General features: G+C 36.8%; 2 protein-coding genes across 2 annotated transcripts in view; one reads left to right on the forward strand and one right to left on the reverse strand.

Annotated features, from left to right (window-relative positions):
* LOC136843230 (alkylglycerol monooxygenase-like) overlaps positions 1-15,000 on the forward strand; it is a 790,153-nt gene that overhangs the window by 136,280 nt on the left and 638,873 nt on the right. The gene's annotated exons all lie outside the window — the stretch shown is intronic.
* On the reverse strand, positions 7,710-10,814 carry LOC136843227 (protein BTG1-like). The gene has a single exon (XM_067111310.1). The coding sequence runs from the start codon at positions 10,178-10,180 to the stop codon at positions 9,317-9,319; it is 864 nt and encodes a 287-aa protein (XP_066967411.1). The 5' UTR covers positions 10,181-10,814; the 3' UTR covers positions 7,710-9,316.

Below are 15,000 nucleotides of genomic sequence, written 5' to 3' on the forward strand. Positions count from 1 at the left end.
GCTTGTAAATAGAGTTTTTCATTGCCCGTGGCTCTTTTATTTAAGAGTTGATTGTACTTGGGTTCATGAATTTCTTAGAAGGGAAACAAAACCTGAAAGTCTGTATTTGGTTGTTGTATGTGATATATTTTCATGAGCCCAATATCCTTTCAATAAATTGGTTTTGCTACTCTGCATTCTGTTAAGACAGTTCTTTAGAAATATTGTTGAGTGTGAATGGTAATGGTGCTGTTGAACCCCACAATATGGCGTAAATTAATTTATATATATATATTAATGAAACCTCAGATAACAATACATTTGTCTTAAATATGTATACTGTTTATCGAGAAAGTAGGTAAATTGAACGCCTTTGGTGGTGAGGTTTCTTCTTGTACTTCTCTAAAGGTCAGAGTTTTACAGGGTCATTATGTCTGGCCGTTTTGACCTGACCCGAGTAAACATTTCCAGGTCGTCAAATCAGGTAAGATTGTCGCTAAATGTATCTCCAGAGATTTGTACACCGTATGTCAACTAACGGTGACCTGATAACACCTGTGGGTCACATTTTGTTTTGGATGATTATTCTGTATTAAGGTTTAGTCGTGTTCTTTAGTCACTTTGGATTATGTTAAGCAATGTCAGACTTTCTTGTTTTTATTCCAAAGGATGTTTCGCTTCTTGTGTTGATTTCTGGATTCGTGATTCTGCTTTTACAAATTGTATCAGATTTTCCAAAACAAGTTCTGTGTACATGAATACTAATTGTTTTCGATTCCTTACACGCAGTAGCATGCTCGCACGCAGAGGCACAGACGGTCTTCATGTTTATATTATATTTCAATACGAAATATAGACTTCATTCCGAACTACTGGTTTAGCTGTTCTTGTTTGTTAGCAAGGGGTGTGAGAGTTGTACAGCTCTCTCTCTCTCTCTCTCTCTCTCTCTCTCTCTCTCTCTCTGGTTCATGTAGATACATTATGTTGAAGTATTGTAATAGTTTTTTTTTTTTTCAGATTCACTGGGAGTTTGAGACTTACTCTTATTATTGCGGTAATATTATCATTGGTTACCTCTGTGAATATGAGTGATAATATTGCAGTGATGTTCGTTCTATTTTCTGAAATTGGTGGGTAGTGTAATTACCTTGCTATTTTTGTTTCGAGAGCTAAAGAATCAATGACCGAAAAGCAGTCCCCAATCAACACCGCTCCAACATATCCCCCCAATTTTTTTTCCATGCAGATCACTGGGAAATTCCCCCAGAATTTACAGGTCTTAGCGCTGAGCCAAGTTTTTGAGGGAGTTTTTTTTTTTTTTTTTTTTTGCCCTGTTGGAGTAAATGCCACTCCCAAAGCCTTTAGGATTATCGTGGGTGTTTCCGAATTGCATCTGGAATTCAGTTTAAGTAAGAAGTCTCATGTAAGATGCATTAATTAAATCTTAACAAAATGTAAACAAAAAAATGAAGTTGCGGACGTAAAATGGCTTCGGTTTTATAGTACTGTAATATTGTATGGCAGCAGACGTGGAAGTAGTTTTTTAGATGTGAGGTTTGTGAACATTTTTACGCCTTTGGAACCGGTTCTTGTGAATACATTCAAAACTGAATGAGAGAGAGAGAGAAACGCGTTGTATCTCGCAGTTTTGCATGCTACATGCATGTGTAAACGTGCGTTAATGTGGCCTCAACCACTGACTTACTTTGTTTCTCTCTTTTTGTGACCTTCGATTGTTTTTTTCTAGACAGAATTCTCTCCGTCTCTCTTTCTCTCTCCCTCTCCAACAGTGTCACACTTCGCTCACTGCAAGCACCTTCAGCCACACGATGGATCCGAAACTCGTACGATGACGTGTTAAGATTCCCGTTGCAAACGAGAGAGCAGGTTGCAAGCGACCTTATTACAACGCGCAACAGCAGGAAGCGAAGGCCTCTGCAGAACTGAATGAGACATAGACTCACCAGTTCGCTACTTTCAATGACGTTTTCGAAAGGAGACTATATTGCTGCTGCTCGACTTATCTTTGCTCGTCAGTTGCCTCGTCTGTATGCGCGAATATGTTCAAATAAGTATGTACAGCATGTACTGATGCCTTTGAGTTCGTTCTTCATAAATGTTCCACTTTACTCTATTTGTTCGTTTGAATGCTAGTAGTCTCTCTCTCTCTCTCTCTCTGTCTATAGAATGTATGCGTTGATGTGGACTTTTGCACTGTTCGTTTGTACCATAATGCATACAAGCGTGCAGGTTTGCACCATACAAATTGGTAGATTGTTAATCTCCGACTGGGCTAGAAAGCGTGTAAGGTTACGTAAAGCCATGAGGCGAGACCCAATGATGATGATGATGATGATAGGTCTGCCATGTCTCTCTCTCCCTCCTCTCCAGCTCCCCAGGTACCTTACCCCTCCCATTCCCCTTATATTAGCCTTCGGATAAAGGGGTCGACAACGAACGCTGGAGCTTCAGACCTGGGGTGGAGGTGGGGGTTCCTTATATCTGAGGAGAGGGTATAATGTTGTTGAAGGAGGGAGAGAGGGGGTTCAGGGGTAGAAACCCCCCATGTGGGCGGATGACTTTCGGGTATGTGTGCTATTTTGGGTGACGTGTCGAGGAGACGTACGTGTACACACTGAAGTGTGTGGGTTACAGAGAGAATGGAGTGTGGGTTGTTCATCTTTGATTAGCATTGTCACGATAGCTCACGGATAATTGTCTTGTGTTTGCGTGTGTACGTGTTTGAATGTGCGTGCGGGATTATCGTAGAGTATTAGGTTAAACTTCCATTTCTCTTATTCATTCAAGTTCCTTTTTATGAGTAACAGAAAGTCTCTGCTGTATATGAGGTGTTATTAACTTATTTGGCATTATGTTTTGCAGAAATGAGGTTAAACGTTTGGCAACTATACGGCGTTGACTGGTGCAGAGAGGGAAGTATGATGATGGAAATAAGGTGTTCCACTTAGAGGTGTGTGTAATAAAACGCGCGCACACACGCACACATACACACACACATATATTGTATATATATATATATATATATATATATATATATATATATATATATATATATATATATATATATATATATATATATATATATATATAATAATGCGTTTTAATAAATAATATTTAGTTGTTAGCCACTTCGATTCAAAATTTAATTTTCCGCTTGTCATTAGATATGAATGAAAAAGAAACCCGTAGTATTATTATTAATTAACCAGTCCTCTTTTTATCCACTGATAATGGCGATTTCACTTGTATTTCAATTCTTGTCTTTGGAATATATATATATATATATATATATATATATATATATATATATATATATATATATATATATATATATATATATATATGTGTGTAGCTGTTGTTCTCATTGCTGTATATCAAATGCTGTATTGTTGTTCGAATGACAATGAACGGAAACCCCATTCACTACGGTATGGACGGCTTAGAAACTCTGAAACGCAGTATTAGAGCAACGTCCCTGTGATTGTTGAAACAGTTACTATATTAATTAATTTTACGTCAAAGCCGAATGCTGTTGTACAGACAAAACCAGAAAGATTCCTCGGTAAAGTAAAAACTTCTCGATCGTTGTGATGCCATTTAAAGGTTTTTATATATATATATATATATATATATATATATATATATATATATATATATATATATATATATATATATATATATATATATATATATATACACACACACATACATACATACATACATACATACATACATACATACATACATATACACACACACATATATATATATATATATATATATATATATATATATATATAGAGAGAGAGAGAGAGAGAGAGAGAGAGAGAGAGAGAGAGAGAGAGAGAGAGACAGACAGACAGACAGACAGAGAGGAGACTGAATCTGACTGCTTGATGATGTCATGTAAACCTTCGAGTTCCGAAAATGTCATCCATGGAAAGGAAGAAAAAAGTACTTGGCAACTTGAGCGGGGGTTGGGGGGTTGGGGGGAGTTCCGAGATGGGAGAATGAAACTTTCAAAAGGAGGAGACAAAGAGAGAGAGAGAGAGGGAAGGGTAGAGGTAAAAGCGAGGTGGAGTCTTTGGGGAGGGGGATGTCAAATATCATTAGATATCTGACTCCGTGTATTTACGAAAGTTAATCGTAATTATTTCCACCAATATATTGAAAATATCCTTTGCTGTGAAAGTCTGATTTTAATGCATGTCGATAAAAAAAAAAATAGATTGTTGGGAGGTGTTTTGGGGTTAGGTTTTTTGTAGAATTAAGTTCCAGGATGTGCTTTAGCTTGTGTATGATTATTATGGTATTAAACACATCGCAGGGCTGTACGATATATGTCGAGTTTTTATTTATAATTATATATATATATATATATATATATATATATATATATATATATATATATATATATATATATATACACTATATATATAATATGTATATTATGGAGAGAGAGAGAGAGAGGGTGAATATTTTTGTTTGTTAACGAGTTTAAGCTCCTGTTCCCCAGATGAATTTTTGATTGGGTTTTGTTGAACTTTATATGAAAATTATGAATTTAGGAATATTAGTTCATTCGATTTTCTTAATATTCTCAATATTCTTTATGGTGTGTACGTAAGTTATGCCTCTGTAAGAATGACGGGAGTGCTGCAAATAAGTAGAAAGTAACTAGTGTGTGGTGAGGGGGAGAGAGAGAGAGATTGTAATTCTTTATGATATTGCCATATGGGATGGATTTTTCCGCACTTCGGACAGCAATTTTCGTTTAGTCTTGGTATTATTGAAGGTATTGCCTTGTACTCAGCTTAAATATTTATGTCATAACCAGCGAAAACGACGAGAAAACCAGTGAAACGCAAATAAATGTTTTTGTAATAAGTGAACGTTAGGAAATGGCTGACACACTTTCAAAATGGCCGACTCTTGCCAGCACCACTCAACTTCCACTGCCGACCGACAGACAGAGCAGCTGCTTATGAATGTGCAACTACGCCAGTGGCATATTCACTATTTCAAAATCAAAGTTGTTGACATTTTTTTGGGGGTGTGGGGCGGGCGTTGGGTTGAAATGTGAAATTAATGTGGGAAATGTACACTTATCCGACTAGATGTGATTATCCAACACTATTAGGCAGATTTTTATTTTCCGTTCCAGCGCTGCAGTAGAAGTAATGGAGAGAGATCTCTGACCAGGCTTCAGACAACATTTTTATCCTAAGTCATTACTACTGTGTTTTGATATTACTCCCAATATATTATATCACGGGGCATACTTAATCTTTATAAGTAGATTATAAAAAGAAGTGTCGAAGATTTAAAAAAAAAAAAGTGTCGAACACAACTCAACTTCACCAACCTGTTCTCTTCACTTATTTTCAACACTACAATGGTATATTGTTATTTCCATCATTTGCGTGGCGTATGTAATTTTCATTTCAAAACTTCCACCTGTATATTGTTAGCACATTTTAATCACACTCCAGTAAAGATCAGTTTCCCAGCAATATTGTATTAGCAGTGTTGTTGACTTCAAGCACACTACGAAGTGCCATCGTGCAGCACATCGGGTCCAGAAACTGATGTCCAATTTAATCCCATGTACGCCATCGTATATTTTTTAAGTATTTTTTTTCTACCTTTAAACACATCCTTCATCATACTTGCTTTTTATCTTATTACCTGTTGTTGTACACATTCTTTTCCTTAACTCTATTATAATAATGATTGAATAATTATCCACCAGTGAACTTTGCTTTCCCATTTCTTTTATTATTTGTAGAAACCTCTACTGTATCATACTCCTTCGGCATTAACCGTTTAGCAGAACCTCATCGTAAATTCAAGTTACTCGTGAGCACAGAAATTTACCGAAGTCCATTGCTCGCTTCACTGTGTCTCAGCCGGTCTGTTACCGTTTGTATTGATTTTATTACATAATTCCTTCCAGTACCAGTAACTTGGGTATGAACCTTATCGTCAGAAATCTATTCATTTTCAAGACTTCAGTCCTAATTTTAGCTAATTTTAGAATTTCAAAAATTGTATTTTCTTCTTTTTCAAATATATTTTTCCGTTATACCTTTACTTGAACATCATCAACTCTTTAACCAGCAGTAATTTGTTCTTAGAGACAACAGTGATCCCCCTTTCTTTCTCTTTTTGTATTTTGTTTTTATGAATGCGTATTCAAAAGTTGACCCTTGCTTATAGTATATCCAAGTTTGAAATAATCTAACCTTTTTTTTACCAAAATCGCATCTATGCTTCGCCAATTCACCTTCGATTTATTGTCTTCATTTTTTTTTTATATTAGTCTGACTTAATATACCCTTCAAGTATTGATGTTAAATTTGAGTTTAGTTCAGACATTTCTGTATTTTTTTTTATTCCGTTCATGTAACTGTCATTCCGTTAAATGAGGTTCTTCAAAACTTACTACTTATACTTCGGGAGTATTCTTTTCTTCCAAAAAAACAATCTTTTATATTTCAAAACCCAATTTCCTTAGTGCATCAGACTTTGTATTTCTTATTTTTAATACCAAGTTATTTCTTCCTTTTCCAGTCAATCAAATCAAGTTTCTATTTACTGAACCTGTTAAGTACCTCTTTATTATTTTCCAATATGTCATTTCTTTGCTATCAACATTAAGCAGGCCTCCCACGAAAACATTTGTTCTTCATATACACTTTTGCTCTCATTACTGAGAATTCTTACAAAATTCGAGTTCAGCAAGTTAGGGTGTACCAATCTTTTTCCAAAGGATAATTTTCTTTTCATACTTCATAACTAGGGCCAGCAATTTTTTTTTTTTCAACAATCAGCTTTAAGAATTTATGTTATTCTAAGACAAGTATATTGTTTTCATTTATGCAGAAAGGCTTTTGCTTCTCTGTGAAAGGAAGCGTCATGTTAATTTTTAAATTTTGATGAAATCACTCTTTTTCATGAATTTCTTCCAATAATAAAAACAAGTTAAAAAACAAAGCAAGAGGGTGTAGCCTGTTGGCCAGATAAGATGATTTGGTTGAGGAAAATTTGGAATAAAAAAATTGGGTTTTTCATGTTAAGTTCTCTGTATTTCCATTTCATAAAATTTTCAAATAAATGATATATCACATCATTTGTTTCAACTCACCTGATGAAAAAATATTAATTTCAGTGACTAGCAAACTTAAATAAACTAACACAGCTTTGAAGTGATATTTTACGTTACTAAAAAGTCCAAGCTGAGCTCCATAGTAGAACACTGCACATCTGGGCCAAGTCAGATTAGGACTCTAGATAACACCACAACACATTTTTTTTTTTTTTGCATCTTTTTAGGCAATATTTTTTGTTTTACAAATAACCACTTGGTTTTGCTAAGAAAAAGTATGAACTTTAATCTTAGTTCGTCACTTCACATATAATATATATCTATATTTTTTTTTTGTTTTTTATATTCATGTTTATAAAGAAATATAGGCTTCCTATTTTATCACTGGGTGAGCCTGAGATAATTTAACATGATTAAAATGAGAGCTCTTAGCAATTAATTACTCTTATGATTATGAAAGATAAAAAGTAGTGCCTTCATGTTATCGCTTCAACCTAATTTTACTTAGCAGTTTTCAGCCCTAGTCACCAACTTCACCACTGGCCCCCGAAGCGACCTCTACTAAATCAGCAGACAGAGAGTGGCGAAGAGAAACCAGGAGTTCAATGCTTTGGACATTTTATTTATACTGTACAAAACGATTTTCTAGTAAAATTAGACGTTTTGTGGAACAAAATAGGCTTTTTACAGGCATATATTACAAGATAAGCATGCACCAACAAGGAAAAAAAATGTACACAATATCACTACCCATGAATTGCTTCAAGCAAAAAAAATTGTCGCTAAAGCTAAACACAGATGTTGAACTGAGCTAGATTTTTCATAAAATGAAAAGAAAAATACTGCGACCGAATTAATCACAGACACTTTTTAAAAATTGACTTTGTACCATCTGAATAAGTTTTGTTTCAGTCTTTAGGTGAAACTGGGATGTTGATGAGTGGAGGAGGAGTGTGTGCTATTGACTGAGCCAGGGAAAACAATAATAATAATAATAGGTAGTCGCGGCTGTACTATCACAAATAAAAATTTCTTCACACCACCACCGCGACCACTACTACTACTACTATCATCACGACGATCCTCTAGGTCTTCTCCTGTATGGAACTGTTGTGTTTTTATCTTAATAATGAAAGCAGCAGCAGTTGCAACAGCATTAGCATTCATGAAGTGATGATCGCGTCTGGCCCTTCGTCGAATTAAAGATCAAAAGATGGATGGATGGAAGGTTGGGACTTCCAAAATTGGATGTAATTGTCATCATCGTCATCTCTTTCTCTTCGATTCTTTACCAGATGGCTCTTCCATGACAATGATGTTACTCCAAAAGTAGAATTACTTTTATTTGGCTCTCGAAAGAGTTAACAACGGACAACACACTCGCAGCTCTCGGCACTAACCCCCAGGAGCTTTTTTGCCATGGTCGCTAAGGTACATAAGCCCTGAACCGCACCATGAGACTTGGAATAAACGGAACCGATACGATTCCTGGTCCCAAATGGCCGGTTCGTGCCGGGCATTTTTTGAACCACAGCTATTTGCTACAGGGTTAGGAAGAGGAGGAGGAGGAGGTTGTATTTTACGGGTTATTATTATAAGTACGGAAGAGACATGCACGCACACATCACCATCAGAGCAGCACACGTGATCTTATTTTAATTAATTATCAAGTAACTAACTATAAATATTATTTTCTCATCCAGTGGTTTCCTCCATTATTATTATTATTCCTACCATGATGATAAAAATGTCTTCCGGTAAATTTTACGTCGACCACAGCGTCTCTCTTCCATTGATTAGACCATAACACTCATACCACAACACCTAATAGGTATATTATATATAGCTCATTATGTACATAAATATTAATATTATAATTATAAATGTTTACAAATAATCTTAATATAATTTGACCGTTGTGATAAGGGCGAAGTGGTTTCATTCTATATTTCTCTTCATCCAAAAGACGCTGATTACTACTAAAACCACCGAGATTGACACATTTTCATTTTTTCATGGCAGTTTTTCTGTTTCCAGAAATGTGTAAATATAATTATATATATATATATTGGGTTGTTATAGGTGGGGATGTCACCGCGATGATGATAATAATAATGATGTCTTCTTAATAATGATCACCTGTTGGTCCCTGATTGTACTGTCAACTGTTGGCGTAGGTGAGATCACGAAAGTAGTCGTCGCTGTGGCTCAGCTCGACACGAAAAGCCGATCCATCTGCAGTGGCCGCGCCACCTCGAGCCCTCTCTGGAGAGATTCCTTGCACTTGAGTTCTCTCTCTTTGTTCATGAAGATCATGCTCAACTGCATGGCCGTGACTTGCTGCTGGTGATGGTTTTGGTGTTGCGGAGTCACAGGGGACATTGGGCGCGACAGCTGGAGGGGGCTAGAGACCACCACAGACTTGGACGGCGAAAAATGGTGATGGTGTTGCTGGAAATGATGGTGGTGGTGATGTTGATGATGGTGGTGATGGACTTGCTGCTGCTGCTGCTGGGGTGGAGGAGTAAGTTGATGATGCTGGGGAAGGGCGGGTGGGGGAGAAGGAGCTTGTTGGGATGCAGGAGTTGAAGGAGCTGAAGGAACTTGCTGCTGTTGCACGGACTTCTCAGGGGTCTTGGCGGCGGCAGCAGCTTCCGTCGGGGCAGGGGCAGGCAACGGCAGCACTTCTTCGCCCTTCTTCGTCTTCTCGCCCCCTTCGTACAGGATACAGATGGAGCCGTTCTCCCCAATTCGGTAGGACACCTCCCTCGGGTCGACCCACATCGTGAGTTCCGAAGGGAAGAGAGACCGAAGGAAAGAGACTGCCAGCCCCATCATGAAGCCCGCCCTTGCAATTAGAGGGTCCATCTTGCCGTTGATTCTGATGCAGCGGTATCCCGATCCTTTGAAAGGCTTGTCCGGGAACCAGTGGTTAGTGTAATGCCGCTGAAGGATGTCGGTAACATTGGTTTTGAATATTTCCAACTGTTCCTCTGTCAAAGGCGTCGCGGATGTGTTTAAGCGCACCAAATCAACGAGGAATTGGGCCGCCGAGGAAATCTCTATTCTCATATTCGCGTAGCCACTTGGTTATCAATTTTTGACGGAATGCAGAACAAGTTATTTTGAACAACGGGCGATTTACTTGTCGAGCCTTTCTTTTTATCAACAAATCGGGACTAGGAAATCTGGCACTTGTCTACACAGCCGAAATGAGGATGTCGCTTTATATATTCTTTGGTTTTAGATGTTACACTGACTATTAGGAGGATGGTAAACCTTCCAATTTCATCACAGTCTATGTCTGTCCTTGGACGGGGAAAAATACTTGTGGCTCACGCCACGCGACACATCCTCTTATTGTTGCGTCTCGCCTCTGACTGAAGCGCCTCGGTCTCTGCTTGGAGATGGCTTTCACCAGTGACGTCACCGCAGCTCTATGGCGTTAACCAATCGCAGGCCTTCCAACACCGTTTCCCGTCACGTGACCAGTCCTGGCAGCCATTTTCTCAACAAAGAGCCAGAGGTCTGCACAAACATGGAGCCCAGAGCCAGTTTCTAACAAAGAACAGCTTTAATCTGGCTAGAATTCATTTTTCGTTACAAATTCTAACATATTACTTTTGGTCGTATTCTGCTTGGATATCTATTGATTTTATGCTGCGGTGGACGTTGACAGGATGGATAGAAAACTTTGACATCACTGGTATTAATTCACTTTATCAGTGTTGGCAAGTTTCACCAGCAGTTTCTCTAGAAAGCTGCTGTTGCCGAAGCCTGTTCTTTAAAGTCAGTTTATAACTTGTCCTCTATAATGTTCTCTCTATCATGATAATGTTTTCAGATTATGTGAATGCAAATGATAGCTATGATGGAGTAAAGTTATGTGATTATATAATTATATATATATATATATATATATATAATCACAACTTTATTCCATCATATCAAACTTACAACGTATTTGCAATTTTTCCTACATAATCTGTTGGCTTTAAATATATAGGTGTGTTTGTAGGGTTTACTTGAACGCGAATGTTGTCAGACGAACTATTATATCGCACCCGCGCGCACGCACACACATCATACATACATATATATATATATATATATATATATATATATATATATATATATATATACGAATATATATAACGATCACATGAAATAAACCGCGCTAATAATTATAAAGAAATATGTCCGTAGTTCGATTTCTCGTCTCTAACATCAAAACTTGCGTTCCTAGGTTCTGTTGGTTTGGCAATTATTTGTTTTACTGTTCCAGCCGTAAATTATCACACACACACGGTATGTACATATCTATTTATCTATCTGTTTACCTGTATATATATATATATAATGCAGAAATAGGCTGTGTCGGTAGTAACACCTAAATTGTGAAGGATAAAATATTTTTGAATTGTCTCGAATGTTCACTCGTACATAGAGTTGAGGGAGGATTTTTTTTTTTTTTTTTTTTTTTTGTGAAATATGTTCTGTGACAACTACAGTCTGTGAATACTTCATCACAGTTAGCAAGTATCTCGTCTTTGACCTTTTTTATATTTGGAAATGCAAAAACTTGGTATACATTTTAAGCATAATTGTTTTTCATCTCCTTATATACATTTTAAGCATAATTGTTTTTCATCTCCTTATATATTCCTTTTCTGGAATTAAGAATGTCAAACGCTTACAGATCAAAAGCGCGATTATTGTTAAGAAAAAAAAAAAAAAAGTTGGGGCCTGAATGGATTTCGTTTCCCAGTCAAAATCGGTTTATCAAGTGTGGAGGATTCTTGGGATTTAGATAGGATGGGGTGGTAGAATTCTTGTTTGTTGGGATAACTTCATGTTGTGAACAATAAAGTTTCCAAATAAGTTTCTTGTATTAACAGGTGACCATATTTTGCTTTGTATGTTTATATTTCCACATTCAGCCGTATCACTGTGCACACACGCTGGACAGTCACTGCACAACGTTGTCTACGATATGGAGAATAAAATAGTAAAAGGAGTACTCTTACTAGACAATTATAGCTTTAGTTATGATAAGGATATGAACCATACACCCTTAAGATTTTTGCTCGAAACTAAGATACGAACACAAATTCTGAATATCTGTAGTTCCATATGCGCGCGCGTGTATTTATATATATATATATATATATATATATATATATATATATATATATATATATATATATATATATATATATGTATATATATATATTATATATATATATAATTTCTGTATGTCGATATTGTTCAAATAGCGCATTTACCGTCATAACATTTAGTAAATGCTCTACTATGGAGGGCAGAACGCGAATCAAAAGTTCTTTGTTTTTGTTTGGAAAGGCTCCCCATCTCGAGTGTCGCTGACTAGCTGGCCCCACTGGTGTGAGCGTCGCTTCCAACTAACCCATGCCATAAACTGAGCTCTCTCTCAACTTTGTGAGTTGAAGTATCGTATTCAAAAGGCACATTTTGTCTCTATGTCGAGTCTGAAGTTTACAATTTTGTCATATGATAGTCTTTTAAGCTTTGTTTGCATGTAGGTCTCCCTGTTTTTGCCGAATTTTTTTTATCTTGTTGCTGATTTAGCCATGTTGAACGTTGGTTGTCATGGTTGCAATTATCGTACATCGAATGAGTCTCCTCTTACCTTATATGGCGGTTCCCCAAACAGCGTACGTGGGACGCATATCTGTATGTTTATAACCATTGAGCTTCTGTTAGGGATAGTAATGAACATCAGTTTAACATTAAAGCTCGATTTTTAGGTGTTCCAAGAATGGCCCTTTGGAGAAGATAAATGAAAGTCAAGAAACGAGTAGGAAGATTGTCATGCTTTTCATGCGAAGTTCGCTTTTATGTACATCGAGCTGAAGGGTCAGTTTTATGTAGGAGGATTATTCTGTGACCTCAATGACTTGAAGATCGTAATGTCTATAGTATAATACAGTATTTTTAAACAAAATCAAAGTTTACTTCATGACTTACAGTGTATGGCAGACGACGAAACATGTTATATAACTGAATTAAGTTTTATTTATTTTTAATTTAGAGAAATGAAGGTTAAGGAATAATTTTCATACACTGCTTTTTTATATTTCTCTTCCTAATCAACTTGTTCTTTTAGAGATTTGTAATATCAACCTTGGGATAGTAAAGTTCAAATTTGCAAATGATTGTGGGAATTTTACGGAATGTTCGTTGCTTGATAGGTGTGCATTTGGTTGTTTCTCTACACTGTACTTTCAACAGTTTCAGTTTGCTTAATGTACATCTATATACACAAATATTATTGGATTCGTACACCCTTTACATTATGTCTGTACTATATGTAACGTCACTGCTTATATTTACTCCTGCATGTGAGATTGCCAGTTGCCAAATGTAATATCAATGATTTCTACGCTTATAGTGAAGTTCCAGGCGTTTTTATTATTCCATTCTATATATATACTCTTAAGTTTAATTTTTTATTAACACTAATGATGGTGTGATAAGGAGACTGTAAGCTTCGTTCTATGTAAAACTTGTTAACGGAACCCGTAATTTTAATTCATATTAATAAATATTCTGCGTATGTTTTCGTTATTGAATATAGGTGTCCCCCTTAAACACTGAATGTTTCTTCACGACTTTTTCTTAACTTTTTTTTTCTTTTTTAGTATTTCTACGTAACAACCCTTGGGTTATATGTCTATAAGGTTTAGAATCGCAGGGGATAGACTGTATATTTGCGCCGTATACGGACCTTGGGGTGCAGAGAAGAGACGTGACTGACTTCACCTCATCCGATTTCATTTTCTTGGGTTTGTTGTCAGTATGTTTAATATGTACCTGAAGAGAATAAGTCCAGTTCATATTTCTCTTAAAATGGTTTTCAAAAAGCTGAGTCCTGTTTACTTTGTGTAAAAGTTATTTCTTTTAAGCAGATAATATCGTTTCAAGTGGTTTTCATAGCCAAGCCGAAGGCTCTGATGTGTTCGGAGACGATGGCTTAGCAACAGCCAAGCGTTGAATCAAACGCAGCGTTGCCACATGGGAAAAAGTGGTGTTTGAGCTTGGTGTCGCTCTCTACCAAAATATCGATCACATGCAACTTTGTGTAAACCCGATAAGGTTGGAAAATGGCATCATTGTCCTTGGTCGTCGAGAGAACCGAAGAAATATCGATTGACATAGGGAAGAACTGAAGGTCTGACATTAGGTCCATTGCAACCATCACAGCGTATCACTATCAAATGCCAGAGCTCACCAACCTGTTTATTTGGGCGGATTTCTTTAAGCTTGGCGTTCTCTCGTCTATGTGGGATTTATCTCGTTTGGTTTATGTGCTTACACTAGCAAATGGCAATGAGGTGGTGGTTGTTCGTCTTTCGAGAAATGTAGGTTCAGATTCAAATTCGGAACGTATCGTAAGAACACAAAACTTTAGGCGATGTAGCACCGAGACCTGGTTCATGGAGGACCTCTCTCTCTCTCTCTCTCTCTCTCTCTCTCTCTCTCTCTCTCTCTCTCTATATGCAACTTCGAAAGCATTGCTACCTTCACATCATAGTTATTACGGTTCATGGCTTGTTTGTTTGTAGAGCAGCGTAAACAGTTTCGCATTGCTTTATTTTCTTTTCGTTTCAGAAACCCCTTTTCACATTGATCTATGCAGTTGCTAGGCTCTTATGAAAAAAGTGCTTTTGCATTCACCATTCTTTTCTATGCGTCCTCGCAGTCTAGTTTGTCGTCAGAATATGGTACTTGGCGTGAAATTGCCGTGGATCTTCGTCGTAGCGCGTTCTATGTAGTGGCCTGTTTCTTTGCTTTATCATATTTTATCCTTTTTATTTTTTTAGGATTTTCATTTTGCTTAGTACGGACGCTTT

Source organism: Macrobrachium rosenbergii, chromosome 11 (genome assembly GCF_040412425.1).
Source record: "Macrobrachium rosenbergii isolate ZJJX-2024 chromosome 11, ASM4041242v1, whole genome shotgun sequence".
NCBI lineage: Eukaryota > Metazoa > Arthropoda > Malacostraca > Decapoda > Palaemonidae > Macrobrachium > Macrobrachium rosenbergii.